Source organism: Mercenaria mercenaria, unplaced genomic scaffold (genome assembly GCF_021730395.1).
Source record: "Mercenaria mercenaria strain notata unplaced genomic scaffold, MADL_Memer_1 contig_1564, whole genome shotgun sequence".
NCBI lineage: Eukaryota > Metazoa > Mollusca > Bivalvia > Venerida > Veneridae > Mercenaria > Mercenaria mercenaria.
Window position 1 is genome coordinate 35,659 of NW_026459548.1, and position 18,563 is coordinate 54,221.

An 18,563-nucleotide genomic window follows, 5' to 3' on the forward strand; every position below is an offset into this window, starting at 1 on the left:
ACAGAGAATTTCGTGGAAAGTGGCATATGTGCCCCAGTTTTGCTAAGACGGGTGGTAGGGACGGGATGGGGTTGGGAGAGTGTCTGTGTTTGCGGTTCGGGCGGGGGGATGCTACATAAGAGGGGCGTTCAGTATGTAATGTTACTCCGTATGTAGTTTCGTAACCGCTGGTTATTTTTAGATGTGGTTTTCGGCACATTATAGAGCAATTTATTGGGACTACAATGCTATATAAATAATAAAAATCCGCAGGTTCAAAGTAAAATTATTATCATTTTAGTGAGGTGTACTCAGGTATACTAGACCTTTATTATAATTTAGGTTTGTACTGGGCATCCAGAGTCTAAGAAAAATATAATAATTTGTAAAATCACAAAATTCTATCATTTTGCTACGAGGCACAGCAATTAGTGATGCGTTTGCGTTTGTTTTAAACTATTTATTACATTTTCAATTTTACAACACAGCTAAAAATTGAAAACTTGAGGTTGATTCCATTTGGAATGGGTGTTGAGAACGATGAATCGAGGTTGTAAGAACTAATTTCGCCATCGAGAATTAAGATACTAGTATCAATCTTAGATACAAGAATTCTTTTAAACGATGATTACCTTACCTGACAAAATTGCAGAGACCTATTGTACTCACCTTATCATTTTTCAAGTAAAAATATACACACTCAATTTAAAACTGTTATGACCATTTGTATTCTAGCTTTCATATGTTTTTGTGAAGATCATAATTTGTTTCATTTAATTAAACTGAAAATTGAACTAAAGTTCTAGTTGTTGAATAGTAGAATCAAGGAACTGCATATTACAATCACAATATTTTGGGCATAAAATTGTCCAGTATACCCCAGAACACCTCATTCAAATGATTATATTTTTACTTTGAATCCACCAAATTTTATAATTTATATAACATTATGTTGCCAATAAATTTCTCCATAATGTGCCGAAAACCGCAACTAAAAATAACAAGCGGTTGCGGTTACGGAACTACATACGGAGTAACATTACATATTGAACGCCCCTCGTATTTCATTACCACTCATGAACAAGCTTATTGAGTTGCGAAGTATTTATATTGGTTAGATGGTGTTATTCTGCAGTATCTTCTTAGTTTATACTGAAACTAATTTAAACACTCACAACACCTCATTCGTAATGGAATCCATCGCCACGAAGATATGAGAGAATAGGCCAGTTCTCCTTTTTAATGCTGAGTGTCAAGCAAGGGAGCTACTTGTACCATTTTCACGTCTTTGGTATATATAATGACGCGGCCGGGAGCTCTCTCACTCAAAGCAGACGCTTTAACACTAGGTTATTATCGGGGATCTTCTTATTTATTTATTACGTTTATAGTATTTGTTTGCTAGATTTATATGAATTATCGCCATTTTTCTTACATTATTCCAGGTAGGCCTATCTGGCGGTTGTAGTAATCTTGGATAGTATATCAGTACTATTTGTATAGGCAGTATGATACGAATTAGTGGTGGAACACAAATGACTTCAGAAAAGCGATGTTCCTCATTGCAGACCAGGTGCGGTCTTCTGCGCATGCCCGGAAGTGATTATTAATTGAAGCGCACTGTAAAAATAAGAGATTTATTGCATGTTCGCACACTTAAGTGTATAATATGCATTATATACTGATGAAAGATTATTGTTAGTATTACAATGGTTGCTAAATATAAATATTTAAGATACTTTTCATTCAAATTGCTTGAATCTGTTATTTACCGGAGTCTGTAATTTGTACAAGCGCTCAATGTTAGCAGTGAGTCACAGTCCTAGAATCGACTCTGTGATAATTTTTTCTCTTTTTAGGATCGCATCAGTAACCTCTTTATTTATGTTTTGTTGACATACGTATTACGTATGTATTTTTTACAAATTATTATTCATCTTCTATCGTTTTTTATAATGGGGTTGACTTAGTCCTACTACTAAAGTGTTTTGTGATTAAACAAAACATATGACTCAAATCATCATACTTTTAGCACTTATTGAACTAGATATCAGTTTTAAGCATTGAACCTTGTACTTCACTGGTTATTCAAATAAATGTCCCTGTATTATAAAGGCATTGTGTTAGATTTAAGGAACTCTTTTTGAAGCATGCATTTAGGCCAAAACAAATATGTAAATACATACTTCGTTCACATCTGCAATTAACAGACATTTTAATCTTCATATCGAAGTTTCGTTCCTTTGCATTACCCTGGATAGGATACATGTGATAAGATACCCATCTCAAATATTGACAATATTTCATTTCTAACTATATCGGTTTAGACGTTTAAAACATGCTGTAATTTGATATTATGATAGCCAGGTTTGCTTTTGTTCGTGATCATAAATAATAATAATAATAATAATTATAATAATAGCAATCAAGGACAATGTTCTGACACTTACCAGTAAAGCAAAACAACATCACTTTATAATATACACCTAGCACTTTCAAAAAAATGTACTCTTATTACAAGTAAAAGCCTTGCAAAGTTAAATTATTTCTAAAACCTTACAACTTAGAACGAAAGTAAGACATGCTTGTGTCTTCTTCAGATAAGGTATTCAAAACAAATAGATTTTTTAAGCTAAAGGAGAATGGTGAACTGGTCAACTAATCAAAACCTCTAGAACATTGACCGATCGTTCGATTTGTCAATATTATACAATAGGGTTATTATAAAAGTAGCTCAAACTAGGAAACTGTATTCGGCTTGAGTGAATTTTGCCAGATCGGATCTCACGAGTCACGCAAGCAAGTACAAAAACCAACTTTTACGTCCTTTTACCTAATCAATGAACATTATTTCTATTGCGTACCTGAACTAGCGTGTCTTTTTGTAAACATTCTTTAAATATTGGATATAAAACGGATATCTCATGACTAGAAAAATAGTTTTAACGTCCTTGTATTGTCATTTTCTATTACTCAGGGAAGAATAGTTCATTGTTTGTCTTTTTCTGTTTCCATAAATGGATTTTAGTTAGTAACATTCGTAATAATCTATAAGTTATAAATATCTTTTGACATGCTGATAGTATAGCAAGCGCCTTCACCTACGCGGCACTTACAGAGATGGAAACTATAAATTATTTAAGATTGTCTGCCTGTATTACGCTGTATTTTCACTGTCTGCGAGGCAAGTACATTTTTACGAATTGTTTGACAGATTTCTGTCTATGAAATATATATTTATCTACAAATAATGATATAAGATTTGACACTGAGTCTTCCAGACGTGTCCATTGGATGGTTAAATGAATGTGAAAAGGCAGCATTTTAATTGCCTTTTGCAATGGTTTGTCTGTGATCGAGGTTTTCATGTCTATGCTGCTAAAATATGAATTTTACTTTATTTTCACCAAATGCTTAAAACTGTCTATAATAAGGTAATTTCGTTAATTGTAAAATGATAATGTAGTTTTGGAATTCTGCATCCTGATGTCTGACGTAAGTCTGCACCGAAATCCTTGCAAAAAAATATTTGCCTGTTGGAAAACACTAAGGCACTTTATTTTGAAATGCTGTAACCTAAGCAGCCTAAATTGCTTTTATGAATATTTGTAGTTACATGCTGTTGACATAATACTTATGTTGATTAGCCTCTATTATTATTACCTTGTAATCTATCCAACGTTTGTGGTATTAGCCAATGGCTACAAGCGCGGGCTTTTACGTTAATACGCATTTTTGTGGATTGTAGTCTTCAGAATAAAACAGCTGAATAAGACCGGGCAAAATAAATTACGCCTATATAGTATTGTTAATACCCGTTCAATACAAACCTTTCAAAAATGTTTGATGTGCTTTAAGAACGCCTCATCCATATATGGCAATAATTTTATTTTGCATCTGACATTCATTTAATCTGATCCAATATGGTGTTTTGTTTTGTGACACTTCAGTTGTGGTCATTTTCGCCTATGTTTTATTTACTTGCAGGCTATTGCTGTAGTAATTCAAGTCAAATAAAATTCACACCGCACATTTATAAAATTGTTGTTACATGCTAAAGCCGATTACTATCTCCTGAACAACAATTTTTATCCAAATTCCCGACTTATATTAAGTTCAAGGTTCTTTGATCGAAATTAGAATGATATGACTTTCATTCTTCTCAAATGTGGGCGTTTTTCAAAATCCTGTATTGAATCGCTATAAAATGGAAATATCGAACATCTGTTAGTTTAGCACAAAAACAAAATACCAACTAAATCCATTATTACATATTTTATATGCATTACGAAAGTCTTCTCGGATGCAGTAATGGGGCGTTTTCGAAGTCCTGGAGTGCATAAGAAATACACTTTTGTTCGCAAATTTCAATTTCACCTATTTTCATACAGCACGAGAGTCATACGGCTACATAGGGTGTTTCAAAGATGACATATTCCGTAAAACCATTTGGTCTCCGAAGGTAGATTCCAATAATGGTGCTCAGTGTATTCACACTTGTATTTCTTCAGGATATATATACGCCGCGACACAGGTATGATTATATAATATCATTATTTTTACGGACTATTTTTTTTGCATTCAGTAATACATTTACATCAATTTTTAATGCATTCAATTTTGTATTAATACCAAATGCTTAAAGACACTGATTCTGGTATGCAAGGTATGTGGCCTATGGTCTGCATATTGGCCGTAAGAGGCAATATACAAGACTGGACGATTGATACATGTAGACTTGCTTCTGTTTATCATAATAAGCTACTGTATAGCTACTGTGCAGTAAATAAATTGCAGGTGATATTTCTCACCTTTATAGCAAATCAGTTCTCACCTTTATAACGAGTTTAGAAAGCTTGATTGAATTAGGGCTAAATAAACAAAGTGATAAGATACAACAGTGTTTTTATAATATTTTTAATAAATCAAGTTTTCTAACAATTACATCTCATCATTGCTGTTTTTTATCAAAACTATAAAAATGCATTCAGGCACATAGCTTTTAGAAATATATAAATTATGTGTATTTTGAAGAATGTTACTTTTGAAAGATCATAATCATTGCATAAACAAACTTGTAATTTCTCTTTAAATAAATATTAAGTTTTAAATAATTAGTTTATTGTTGAGGAGTGAGAATTGCTTTGCTATAAGAGTTATCTGTAGGCAATAAAAGTTATGATTTTGTGACAATAATTAGGCTACATGTCAAGTCTACGGGGATTTTATGGACCCTTATGAGAGTGGACCGGACAGGATCTTGTATATTGGGGATTAAAAAGTCTGGTATTTGGGGGGTGGGGGGGGGGGTCACTTATATAGGAGATTTTCTTTGCCTTTAAATCGCATTTAATGAGTTTTAATTTTAAATGCGACTTTTTGCATATATTATTTTGTATCAATATAAAAAGGATTCTTACGTAGTAATGCTGTTCAAATACAGCATTGGGCTACAAGCCTGATATTTTCCAAGCTGTATCAGGCTTGTAGATTAACGTTTTTTGCTCTGTTACTTATATAATAGCCAATGCCTCGATTCAAAAATATATATTTAACCTTAAGCCTGCTGGCGGCTAGTGCTTTCGCCTTTTTGATCAGTGCAGACCAAGATGAGCCTGCATGGATAATATGGTCTCTGCGCTATTCGCTATTCAGTCTGTAAATTTTCAGTGAGCACCATTTTTAATAATGAGTGGTGCTGTCCAAACAGTAGAATGATAGACTAGTCTACATGTATGTTAGACATTTAGCAGGCTAAAGGTTAGAAAATTGCTACAGATACTAAAGCTTAGCCGGAACTTCATATAAGAATTATAAACAGTAGTTGGCTGTATACAGTTACTATGCGATTGTTGAAAAAAAAATGAAAGCTTTAACTCTGTTAAGATATAAATCCATGGATAATACCGAAACTGATATATTCTTTGAAAATCAGGACGGAAACGGACAGTATTAATAACAAACTTTTGTCGAAATCAGAGTGAAAAATTGTGAACAACGTGTTGTGATATGTAAGCATTATAATTGACCATTTATTGCACAACTCGGATGAGGGACTTTACTCTTCTGGAATTTAAGGTTAGAAAACATAATGAGCTTCATACTTGACTGTTATTATTATACCAGATTTATATAGCGCCTATTTCATGATCAATTTCACGTTCAAAGGCGCTTTACATAGTTCAAATACAGCCACACAGGGCGCATAATTCATCCTCTATTAGTACAGACACAGAGCGATCTGACCAGTGGGACAGAGTGAGGCAAAGCCCCCAGGACAGAGAGATCAGAAATCAGATACAGGCTTGTCCGGCTAACTTAACCTAGCTCGTTGCGAATAGACAGCCTGTTCTTTAACGTGCCCAGTGATACACGCAAGGATCGCCTGGGTTCCTGACCAGTACACCTCTAGGCCATACCAAATTGATTAATAGTTCTTCGGAAAATTTTCAAAAAAAATAGGAGCGAGCGAGCGAATTTTTTTTTTCTCTCAATTTTGATTTTTTTAGAGGCGGGTAGATTTTACATGGAGCGAGCGGGTAATTTTTTTTCTTCCCAGCTTGGACCCTAAAAGGAGGCATAACCAGTTATGATTATACAAGAAGTTAACATTTCTTTAAGAATAGCACAGAAATCAAACATTTACAGTGTGACTAACACAGTAGATAGCTTTTCTATGTTTTAAAGACTACATGAATGGTTTTGCAAATAAATTCTTGCCAAAACTCTCTGAATCAGTTTGTTTTTATTTTGTATTTATAATTACTAGGGGATGAGTGTCTTATTTTTAATTTTGATTCATTGTTCTACATTAATATTTAAGACAAAACGGGCACCCAAGTGGAATAACATATCTTCTGAAACCCAGCTAGATGGCTTCGACACATGAGCAACTTTGTGCCCCTAGTGAATCTCCAAACGGTAGAGGTGAAGGGAAAGTAATAAATCACTTGACCAATGAGACCAAACGCAGTTGGGCACACAAATACTTCAACATTGCTCGAATCCCATTGGAATAATTTCTTAACAGATCAGGATAGCCTAAGTTTTTGTGGTAGAGGTTCATTTCAGTCAACAATGATAACAGATGGACAAAAAATGATCCCAATATGGCCACTCTTAAAAGTGTTATTTGTTGTGCTTTGGTTTGACCAAGAAATTTTGAGTTGGGAAGGTCTTTTTTTTCAGTTTCTTTCTTTCAATCAATTCACAGCCAATTAATACAAACAGGGAAAATTGGGGTTACAATACCACAGAAATTATCTTTATATCTAAAAGCTAAACATGTTTTCAAATTGAATATGTATTTTGACAGAATATCTGACTGCCGTACTAAAGAAGTTACGTTCAAATCAAAATGATTTGGGCCCGAGACAATTAAATTTAATGTGATGGATCAGTCAGGATCTGTGAACAAACTTTTTTTTTAAAGAAAGCACTTTGCTTTGGCTCTAGATCTAACGTATTGAACTAAACAACTGATAACAAATAGTTTGAAAACTTTATCTGAACAATATTTCTATGTTTAATCCAAATATTTTTAACTGAATCCCCGTGCACGTCTTACAAGTCGGGCTCTGTTCTTTTCACTGTATTCTGTATTGAACAATCGTAGAACGTGCCTACTTCATCACCTACCGGCACATCGAAGGCCAAGTGTGGCATTAGCACAGACACTCCAGATTTAAAACAAATGATGAACAACATCATAATTCCTGACTTTTTGAGTTTGAGTCACCGGCTACATGTATTACGAACGCATGAATTCGATCAATATCACTTTGACGCATTAAAACAGCGATATAACCTGTTTTGCCGTTATCATTCCGCACCGCGTAATCAAAAAAAATTTTTTTTTTCAGAGATTTTTACGTCGTGCGGGCGGGTGATTTTTTTTTTTCTTTTTCTCGGGAATGAAATCATTGATGCGGTAGTTCCGACGGACGACAAATCAATTTGGTATGGCCCTAGTTAGGTGGGAAACACTCAAAAGCGTTTCTGAAAATTCCCGAATAGCTGCCGGGGATCGAACCTCCGACCTCAGGATTGGAAGGCCAGTGTGCAAACCACTGAGCTATCCGTCCACCTATATGATGACTAACGCAAAAATGAAACAACGGAATAAAGGTTTATATTTCTTGATGGCATTTTCATAGATATGCCTTTAAGATACTATAATATATAACTGTCAACTAATGCTATACATGTGTAATCATATTTGTATAACATTTTAATTGGATATATATCATGCATATACTTTTCCATTATTACAAATATATGATAGCTCGAGCACGTAAAATATTTATCTATTAACGAACAATATAAATGATAAAAAGCTGCAAGCATATTATCTTTTATATTCTTCAGTCCCATTACTGTAAATGTGGTATGAGTATTCGGGGGAATCCTAAGCAAGTCAGTTGTGGATACAGGTGTCCAGGATACCAGTATGAAATCTGTGGAGGCCGAGACAGCATGTCTGTGTTTGACATACGGTGTAAGTATGCGAATAATTAATTATTACACTTAAATGAAAAACAAATAGTACTAATTTAAAAGTTAATTTCAGAAGAAAAGATTTAACCATAAGAATTGATTTTGTTTCTTGCTTTTTTACAGTGATTACAAAAACGGAGAAATCTGTTACGCAATCAACTCCGTCAACAACACAAATTATTGCATTGATAACATCAACAGAAACAGAAAGTACTAAGCAAGCTGATTATAATCGAGGTAAGGCACGTTAGCATTCGTCATGTTTTATAATATCCCGCATTTTTCTTTACGTACTCCGGTCTAAACTTAAATGTTCTAATATGTTTCGTTTTTGTGGTACCGATTGATTTAATTTCATTTTTCAAGATGTTCACCTTTACAAATAACACAGAGCTATTACCGTCATTGTTTCTGTTATTTTTCGCGGTCAGGCTTTCATTATAAGAAATAACTCTGTCGCAATACCCCAAAAGTGGAGAAATGACAACAAAATGTAATTATATTCAGTTTAATCATATTTAGTTACTCTCTGTTTCAAACATACATACAATAGTACATACTTTATCAACACACACACACAAATAATAATAATAATAAATAAATAAGAAAAACAAACAAACAAAAACAAACAAACAAACAAACAAAAAGCCGCATTTCAATACAAACATCTGACCTAATTTTGTAAAGTCTTGTCATATTAACTCGGGGATCACTTACTGTGTGTTCATTAGGAAACTCATTACTGAGGGGATAATTCAAGCTTTCAGTAAATTATTTTTGTTGGTGTTGTAGCAGGGAGAGCGGAAACTTTATCGTTCTGATAAACCTAGGAAAAATAAACATTGTACTGCAATGTAGATTTTTATAAAACTGTATTTTTCAAAGCATTATTGTGTCCTAAGGAAATTTAATAATAAAATCAGTGTGCTTCTATGGGAAAATCGCCCTTTAAATGACATTATTTGAGCACGTAAAAATATTCCACAATGATTTAAATGACGTATTAATGTTGTAGACTGACCTATTTTCATTCATATGACTAAATCAAATACATAGGTCCATGTACTTAATTCTTCAGAACTCGCCAAATATTAATTGGAGTCCTTATATTTCTGCTTACTTTATTTATCCCCCCCCCCCGCCAAAGGCGAAGGGGATATGCGAAATGCTTTCCTTCCGTGCGTGCGTCCGTCCGTCCGTGTGTCCGCAACGATCTTTGTCCGGAGCATCACTCCAAAAGTACTGGAGGGATTTTCTTCAAACTTCATACACTGGTAGAACACATTGGGTGGAAGTGCAGTGTGCAAGAACAATAACTCTATCTTGCCTATTTTTTTAGTTATTCCCTTTTATCATATTTTCTTAAAACATTTTGTCCGGAACATAACCCCAAAAGAACTGGAGGGATTTTCTTCAAACTTCATACACTGATAGAACACATTGGGAGAAAGTGCAGTGTGCAAGAACAATAACTCTACCTTGCCTATTTTTTGAGTTATTCCCCTTTATCATATACATTTTTTTTGTTGGATTTAACGTCGCACCGACACATGATAGGTCATATGGCGACTTTCCAGCTGTAATGGTGGAGGAAGACCCCAGGTGCCCCACCGTGCATTATTTCATCATGAGCGGGCACCTGGGTAGAACCACCGACCCTCCGTAAGCCAGCTGGATGGCTTCCTCACATGAAGAATTCAACGCCCCGAGTGAGGCTCGAACCCACATCGATGAGGGGCAAGTGATTTGAAGTCAGCGACCTTAACCACTCGGCCACGGAGGCCCCTCATATTTTCTTTAAAAAATTGTCCGGAGCATAACTCCAAAAGTACTGGAGATATTTTCTTCAAACTTCATACACTGATAGAACACATTAGGAGGAAGTGCACTGTGCAAGAACAATAACCTATCTTGCCTATTTTTTGAGTTATTCCCATTTATCGTATTTTCTTAAAACATTTTGTCCGGAGCATAACCCCAAAAGTACTGGAGGTATTTTCTTCAAACTTCATACACTGATAGAACACATTGGGAGGTAGTGCAGTGTGCAGGAAAAATAACTCTATCTTGCCTATTTTTTTAGTTATTTCCCTTTATCATATTTTCTTAAAAAAAAATTGTCCGGAGCATATCTTCTTTCTGTATGGAGGGATTTTGATATATCTTGGCACAAATGTTTACCACCAGGAGGCGGAGTGTCATGCGCAAGAACCAGGTCCCTAGGTGTAAGGTCAAGGTCACACTTAGAGGTCAAAGGATACAAGAATGAAAACCTTGTTCGGAGCATTTCTTCTTCATGCATAGAGGGATTTTGATATAACTTGGCACAAATGTTCACCACCACGAGAAGGAGTGTCATGCGCAAGATCCAGGTCACTAGGTCTAGGTCACACTTAGAGGCCAAAGGTCAGATACAAGAATGACTTTGTCCGAAGCATTTCTTCTTCATGCATGGAGGGATTTTGATGTAACTTGGCACAATTATACACCATCATGAGACGAAGTGTCATGCGCAGTTCCCTTCTTTAGAATTACTTCCTTTTGTTGTTACTTTAAATAGCTTTTATTGTAACCTTTTCTGTATTACAACATGCATGCTATATCCAATTTTGAGGTGTATTTTGACCAATCTCTACCTGATAAAGATTTTTGTGTGGACTTGCAATTGTTTTCTTTTTTTTTTCTTCTTTTTAAGATTAACTTCCCTATATAAATAACTTATATTGTAACATTTTTATAATTGACCGTAGGGAAAAAACAAGACCACTTTTCTGTGGTACAACATAGATGTTACTCTCCAAATTTAGGTGTATTTTATTATATATAAGGTATCTCTACCTGGTAAGGAGTTTTTTGTGGACTTAAAAAAACAAAAGACTTACAATGATTACTAAACAACCACAAAATTAACATTCCATTTGCAAATACAGCTGCTAGAGTAAAGAAATTTGCTGCGACGGGCATATATTGTGACATTCTGGCACTCTTGTTCCCTGTTAGCTTTCCATTCCTTCTTTTTACAGTAGCCATATAGAAAAACACCATAGCTATACTGTTCATGAAAATTAATAAACTTCAGCAGTAAACCACCTCACTACTGACTTATTCTTTCTACCACATCTTTAAAACTCCTGATGCGGACCACGACTAAACGGTTCTTCAAAGATTTCCCCAAAATTAATACTTTCAGACAGTAACTTGCCAGGAACTTTAGCCTTCAATTATAATATGCCCGGCGGGGGGATTAGCCATGTGTAACATGGCTCTTGTTTTGTTTATTTTCGATCATTTTAAATCAAAACGTATATATTGTCTTTAAGAAAAACAGAAGCGATGACGGTTTAACACTTAATACACAGCACACCTGTCAAGTTTAAACGTGGTCTAGTGGTTAAGGCTTCAGCCTCGGGATCGGGAGGTCGCAGGTTCGAGCCCCATGGGAGCGTTCGGGGGATGTTTATCACGGGACTCGTTCCGGAAAGGCCGGTTCGTGAGCCGCGAGCTAGTTAAATGAATGGTTACCGATTTCTATCCGCCTAGCACCTTGCATAGTGGTAGAAGCTGGGAGGTAATTGGCACGCAAAATAAAGGTTTCTCATAAGCCAAATTGGCTAGCCCTTTTAATAGGGATGACCCTATTATAAACAAGGCCTTTACCTTTTACCTTAACACGGCATATAATAGTTATGCTACTCGTCATTATTCTACGTTTCCCGGATAAATGTCTCTAGCCGTCACGTCCTATTTTTCAACCGTTACTTTAATATTTCGAAATACAGAAAGAACAGTATGTTGTATAAGTAATAAAAACCAGTAACATTACACATTACAGAAATGGCAACGCAGACTCAATCAAGAACAGAAATACGAAGAGCCGAAATGCGAATCACAACGGACAAAGCACCAGCAAACAACAGTAATAAAGTTTCTTCTAAGGGAGGTATTTAATCATTAGAATTTTCATGGTGTATACGGTGTTTAAAGTCAACACCATTAGTAACATAAAAACGTCAGGTGTATATCTGCATACCATTTGGAGTATATTTGTATTCATTTTCCACCTCCATTTACATTTTGCTGTATAAGTGAGGTTCGCATGCTTTTTCGTTCAATCTAATAAATCGATAATAGAAATAGACACTGAATCTTCTAAGTTTAGTTTAACTTATCATCTTAATGATTATGTAGCTTAACGATTATGATTACTGAAATTGCTGATCCCCCAATGTGTGTGTGCTTATCTATGTTGGGTTAAACACCGTTTTCCATCAGTAGTTCAGTTAGGTTACGGCAGGCAAACCTGTCCAGTGTAACTGGATCCTGTACCAGTACAAATCTGTTCTGCAAACTGTCAAAGAGAACATACGCATTACTCGGGAAATGAACTCACGACCCCGCGATCCGTAAATTTGCACTCTTCCTTCTGAGCTAAGCGGGCGGGCCCCGAAAAAAATGTTACCGACGACAAAAATTATCCGTCAATATATGTCAGAGGTCAGAAAGGTCTACTCTGCATACCACCTAAAAGTGTTTGGTAAGAACAGCTGAGTGAGAAAATGAAAGAAGAAGGATTAATATCCAACAGGGAAAGCCACGTTTCAAAACCGCAACTAATAACAAATAAAACTGTTTTGACCTACATACATTTTTCTGTTTCACTAGAAACCGCTCATTATAGGAAACTTTATTTAGACGAAAGTCGTTTTTGGTGATAAAAGGATAAAAATGATACTAAAAATCAAGCTGATAGACTGGATGTTTATTCATAATATGTTTTGTAACAAACTGATTAACATATTATACAGGTATCATAATGAGAATCTTGCAAAATGACAAATCATTGCTTAAAAATAACATTTTCTAAATTTCAAACCATTTTGAAGTATCAAACAGTTTCAATCTGTTTTATTTTTCTTGAAAAAATTCTTTGAATGTAAATAGTTTATTCTACATCAGGTATGTTCAGCTAATTTGAAAAACATTACCAATATCTTATGAAATAAACTATTCCTAAAGAAAAAAAAATGGAGAAAGACTTGAATCATTAAATCGATGATAGTGTTTATTAGCATAATTGAACTAACATGTGCATTTAACATAAGATTTAGGGAGGAATATGTATGTGACATACATAACATGCATTACGTTACTATTTCAATGTTTCTTGTATATTGTATCAAGTCTTAGAAAACATTCTCGAATTAAGTATGGGATGTGCTGTATTGTTAGATTTACAAAGTACTTATATATAAATACTGATTTTAAAAATATTTTATAAACTGTGATATAATAAAACTATGTTATAAGACGGATTTTGTTAAGGTTTTTTATATATATGTTATACTGTGTTTTATGAGTCCTTTAAAAAAATGGTTTAATACTTGCCTTTCATGTGTTTGTTAATTTAAGGAGAAACATCTGATGTCCACGTTTACGTGTTCATTTCGATTCCGTTTGTGATTGTTGTCATGTTTGCTGTGACGGTAGCGATTATCTATTATCGTAGGCGGTAAGATATGTTTTGATCATTACTGCTATCATTAGTCTATCAACAAAAACTAATGGATCATTCATCATTTTATGAAAGTCATTTTCTAAGAATTATTTTGGGTTTGAAAATGTATGTGAAAAAAAAATCAGAACGATATTTAAACATATATTCCGCCTGATATTCAAAACAAACAAAAAAATCAAACAAAATATTTTACTGAAAGAGTTTGTGTCACTTTCATGACACTCTTCCGGTTTTTACAAATAAGTGCACATCGATCAAGGCGTTCGGAATCGCATTTATCTTGCAGATAACGTTTGTTAATGTAACGGAGACATACTCTTGAATAGAAATAATTCAAGTATTACCAAAAAAAAAAAAAAGAATAGAGAATCACATTTCTCTAGCAAATCTGTTAAAACATGAAGCCAGTGTCGCTGCAAAATTTATGCATTTATCGCGTGATGCTATGTTAAACTTTTGCTAGTGTAAGAAAAGCGATGTGCGCCTCTGTTAACATTTGATCTGCGACAACTGTCGTTGAAAACGAAGTCTAAGCATGTGTCATAGATCGTTCTTATCATATTAATGAAAGACCCTTTATGTAATTAAGTCACTTTTGCAACATTCTGTATGTATGGGACAACTGAATGACACTATATAATCAAATTTCCTTAATAACACTTAATGAATGACGGAAGTTTCGCAACTCTTCCAATTATTTTTATAAAATTATTCCCCGTTTTGTACTTCTTTCTTTTCCGTTAAAATAATGTTTGTTATTAGCTACTCTGTAACATCAGAAGTGAATAATTTTACAATTATCATTGCCGTCATGAAACCAAGAATATGGACTAAGTTTAATAAACCGGGATGCCATTTGATAATTTTGTACTTAAACAGTTTTAAACAAGCATACACCCAAGTCTTCTGTTCCCCTTGTGTTTCATAGTATAACTTATCTATCCTTAGGTTTAGGGTTAATATTACCTCACCCCATATGCACACATATTAAATCCGGAGTTTCAATTACTTGTGATTTGAAGTTGTTTGGCGTGTTCCTATTATACCTTTACCATTTCTTCCCATTTTCTAGTTCTGTTTTCTATTTTTGTTTTTTGCTTAATTACATTTGCGACCCCTTTTCCTTTCGTAATGTTTGTATTTTAACAGTGTTTCACTTTACAAAACAAGTTTTTAGAAGACTATGTCTAAAGAGTACAAATACATTGCAGAAAGAGACGAATGCAGGAAAATGAACAAAGTGACCGTCCAAATAGTACAGAGGCAAATTCTAATTACTACTTAACAGCAGTGCATGCCGATAATTATACATACACGTCTGTACAGGACACCCTTCTCCACCCTAGCGTTGCAAATGCTGACAGCAAAGATGTAAACGACTTGTTACACAGTATGCCACTTGCCTCTACAGTACAAAATGAATATGTAGACATCAGTTACGAAGAATTAGTCAGCCAACGAAAAGACGAACATTATTACAGTCAACCTAATAAAAATCTCCACAGGTCGGCTTATACAACACAATTGAAAGTTTGATTGAGCTTGTTCATTGACTAGTCTCTCCGACATAAACGTACTGCCGGTAGTTCTCATATTTTGATAGTTGCTACATGTACACATTCCTAACTATTTTTTTTCAAACGGTCATAATATCTGCAATAGAACTATTCTGAAACGGTACTGGGGTAAAAGCTCAGTAGAAAAGCGTTCCGAAACTAACTGCGTAATCATAAAATGAAATAGATAATTTTCCATATTACGTTGCATATAATACATGTCTTAAAATTTATGGTATCGTTTTTAAATGTTTTCAACTGTCCAATAATTATGTGTTTCCAGTCCTTATTTTTGATTTTGAAAAACATGCCTGTTATGTGTTAAAATGTATGATACTCTTTTTTTTAATGTATAACAAATACAATACAATATCATTAAACTAAAATTATGTTTGATTTCTATTTTGATGCATTTTTGGTACATGATCAAATACATGGTATCTTTTGAAATGTTTTAAAATATATGTTTTTCTTATCTTTGTCTACTATTATGTAGTCCAATCTTGATATATAATGACTATTATACATATTACCATTTTCTAATTGTTTTAACATATCTTATAAATAAATGTTTTATCTTTTATACATTTACCTTATATATAATTTCATTTCTTATCTGTTTTAAAAGTTTTATAATGCTTATTTTTCAAATGATACTCTTCTACTTTATGCACTGTACGTTATGCATTAAATAAAGACCGAAACTTGAAACTCGTGTTTATAGTAAAATTAAATACAGTTACACCGGTGTCGAAAACCTCTTTTATTCATATTTGCTACTTTTCGTAATACACAAAATACACTTTTAAGGACAAAGAAATTAAAGGATTAAACAGTTATGAAATAGCACTATCGATTACAATTTTTGTGACAATAATTTGTTTCTACTTTGGCCAACCGTTTTATTTTAAGCTCACTGCAGTCATACAAAAGACATGGTCACCTCTTTAACTTGCGTTGCTTGATATTATGTTAACAATTGCAAAATATCTTTATTGGTCTAGAATATGGCAAATTGCTAAGTTTACTGACTGTATTACGGATGGTTATAATGACCAGCAAAATTAGATGTATGTCGACAATTGAGTTGCATTACGAACAGTCTTCATTGCTTGATAATCCATAAAATATTGCAGGCATTGTAAGTTTTATCCGGGCATCTGGAATATTATTAGGCTAAGTAAGATTCATTTTGATAAGACACATTAGTGGAACCGGATTGTTTAATCTGTTAACGATGTAAACATTCACGTGTTACTTAATATGTTAACAGACAATTATACATGCAGCAATAAATACATTTAGGGAACATATAACATATTCTTTTTAAATTAATATAATTATATTTTAATTTCTTGTAGCCGTTTTGAAAATGGCGGCCATCTTGATGTTACTTATGCAAACTTTTATCCTATTGACAGTTTGATGTATCTTACTCGACATCATCAGATATTTTCAAGTACATTCAAATAATTTTATAAAATCTGTATATCAATAACTTTTAGAATTATTTTAGGTGAACATTTTGAAAAATACGGCCACCTTGAATTAAAGCTACATTTTAGCTCTCTACACTTAAGCTTCCATGGTCTAAGACTGGTGAAGATTTCGTCATTTGCACTATCTTGGAAGGAGATACCTTATTTCCCGTCCTACTAATAGGGACGGCACTTGTATAAGATTACAGAACACTCATCTATTAAAGCTGTGAATAGATATGTCATTTTCTTGATAATTTTATAATATAAATTTTTCTCCACCCTTGCTTAAACTTTCTTGTAATCGAAATCATTGGTGCTTACATGACATTCATGTACAAACCAACCAAAGACGTTAATGTTAAGAAGAAATACAGTCGAAAGCTTGTTCAGGAATTAAATGCCTTCTAATCTTTTCGTTTGTTACTCCACGGCGGCAAAGTGAAAGTTTTTTCGAAACGAATATGAAGTCCTCATTTGCGTTGAGTCTTGGCCTACTATTTCCTCTCTAAATATTATGTTTTTAAATTAGTCAAATTGTTACCGTCACCCTGCCCTAACCATTGAACCAAATCGGGAGTGGAGCCCTTTAAATTGTAGATCCAATATTAATGTTAACAATATATCTTCAATGATAGAAACAAACACATACACAAGTCACAGTAGCCCGGGATTAAAACAGGCTTGTAAAGCGATTTGCACGCGGTTCCTACCTGCGTTGAGTTGTATACCGATGCGTTTTGTGAAAGCTTAAAATAAACTAGAGATAAATTTATTTTATATGCAACCTATAGTAACATTTCCTCATGAAAGCTTCGAAATTGAGCTTGCCCCCCACCTCTGAACACTAAACCGATTCAGCGGTAAAGCGCCTCAAATGTTAGATCAAAAGCTTAATACAAACAGATAAGTTTTCAAGGACAGATAAGGACAAAAGCTTAGATCATAGTAGCCCGAATTACTAAGGCTTGTAACATCATAATATGAGGTCCTCATTTGCGTTCAGTCATATACGGACGAGTCTTGTGAAAGCTGAAAGAAATCACCCGTACCATATATTTTTCATATGCATGCATCGTACGTATAATAACATTATTAACAATAACATTTTGCTCTGTAAATATTATATTTTACTCAAATTGATACCGTCACCCTGCCCTGACCAATGAACCGAATCGGCGGTGAAACCCCTCAAACTAAAGAACATAATATAACTTTTAAAGATGTATCTTCAATAATAGAGGTGAACAAACACACACACAAGTCACAGTAGCCCGGAATTAAAACAGGCTTGTAATGTGATTTGCACGCGGATCCCACCTGCGTTGTGTTGATTACGGATGCGTTTGGTAAAAGCTGAAAAAAGCTATATATATCTTTTATTTCATATGCATCTTATAGTAACATTTGTTCTGTAAGTATCAATTTGTTTCTCCAAATTGACTTCGCCATTCTCCCATAAACAAGAAACGAATTCGGAAATATAGCCCCTCAAATGGTAATCAGAAGCTTAATTCACACAGATATGTTTTCAAGTCC

The 18,563-nt window shown here is 34.1% G+C and overlaps 1 protein-coding gene across 3 annotated transcripts; it reads left to right on the plus strand.

Moving 5' to 3' along the window:
• Window positions 1–2,997: 2,997 nt before the first annotated feature.
• On the plus strand, window positions 2,998–16,205 carry LOC123541254 (uncharacterized). Of its 3 annotated transcripts, none has more exons than XM_045326673.2 (7): window positions 2,998–3,163; window positions 4,371–4,513; window positions 8,347–8,476; window positions 8,599–8,712; window positions 12,308–12,391; window positions 13,885–13,984; window positions 15,202–16,205. In XM_045326673.2, the coding sequence occupies exons 1-7, from the start codon at window positions 3,100–3,102 to the stop codon at window positions 15,524–15,526; spliced, it is 960 nt and encodes a 319-aa protein (XP_045182608.2). In that variant the 5' UTR covers window positions 2,998–3,099; the 3' UTR covers window positions 15,527–16,205. The 3 variants fall into 3 exon arrangements, with proteins under 3 accessions (XP_045182608.2, XP_045182607.2, XP_045182609.2); XM_045326672.2 differs by having other exon boundaries at window positions 2,999–3,163; window positions 12,308–12,415; window positions 15,202–16,204; XM_045326674.2 differs by lacking the exon at window positions 2,998–3,163 and adding an exon at window positions 5,959–6,057 and having other exon boundaries at window positions 4,381–4,513; window positions 12,308–12,415.
• The last annotated feature ends 2,358 nt before the right edge of the window (window positions 16,206–18,563 follow it).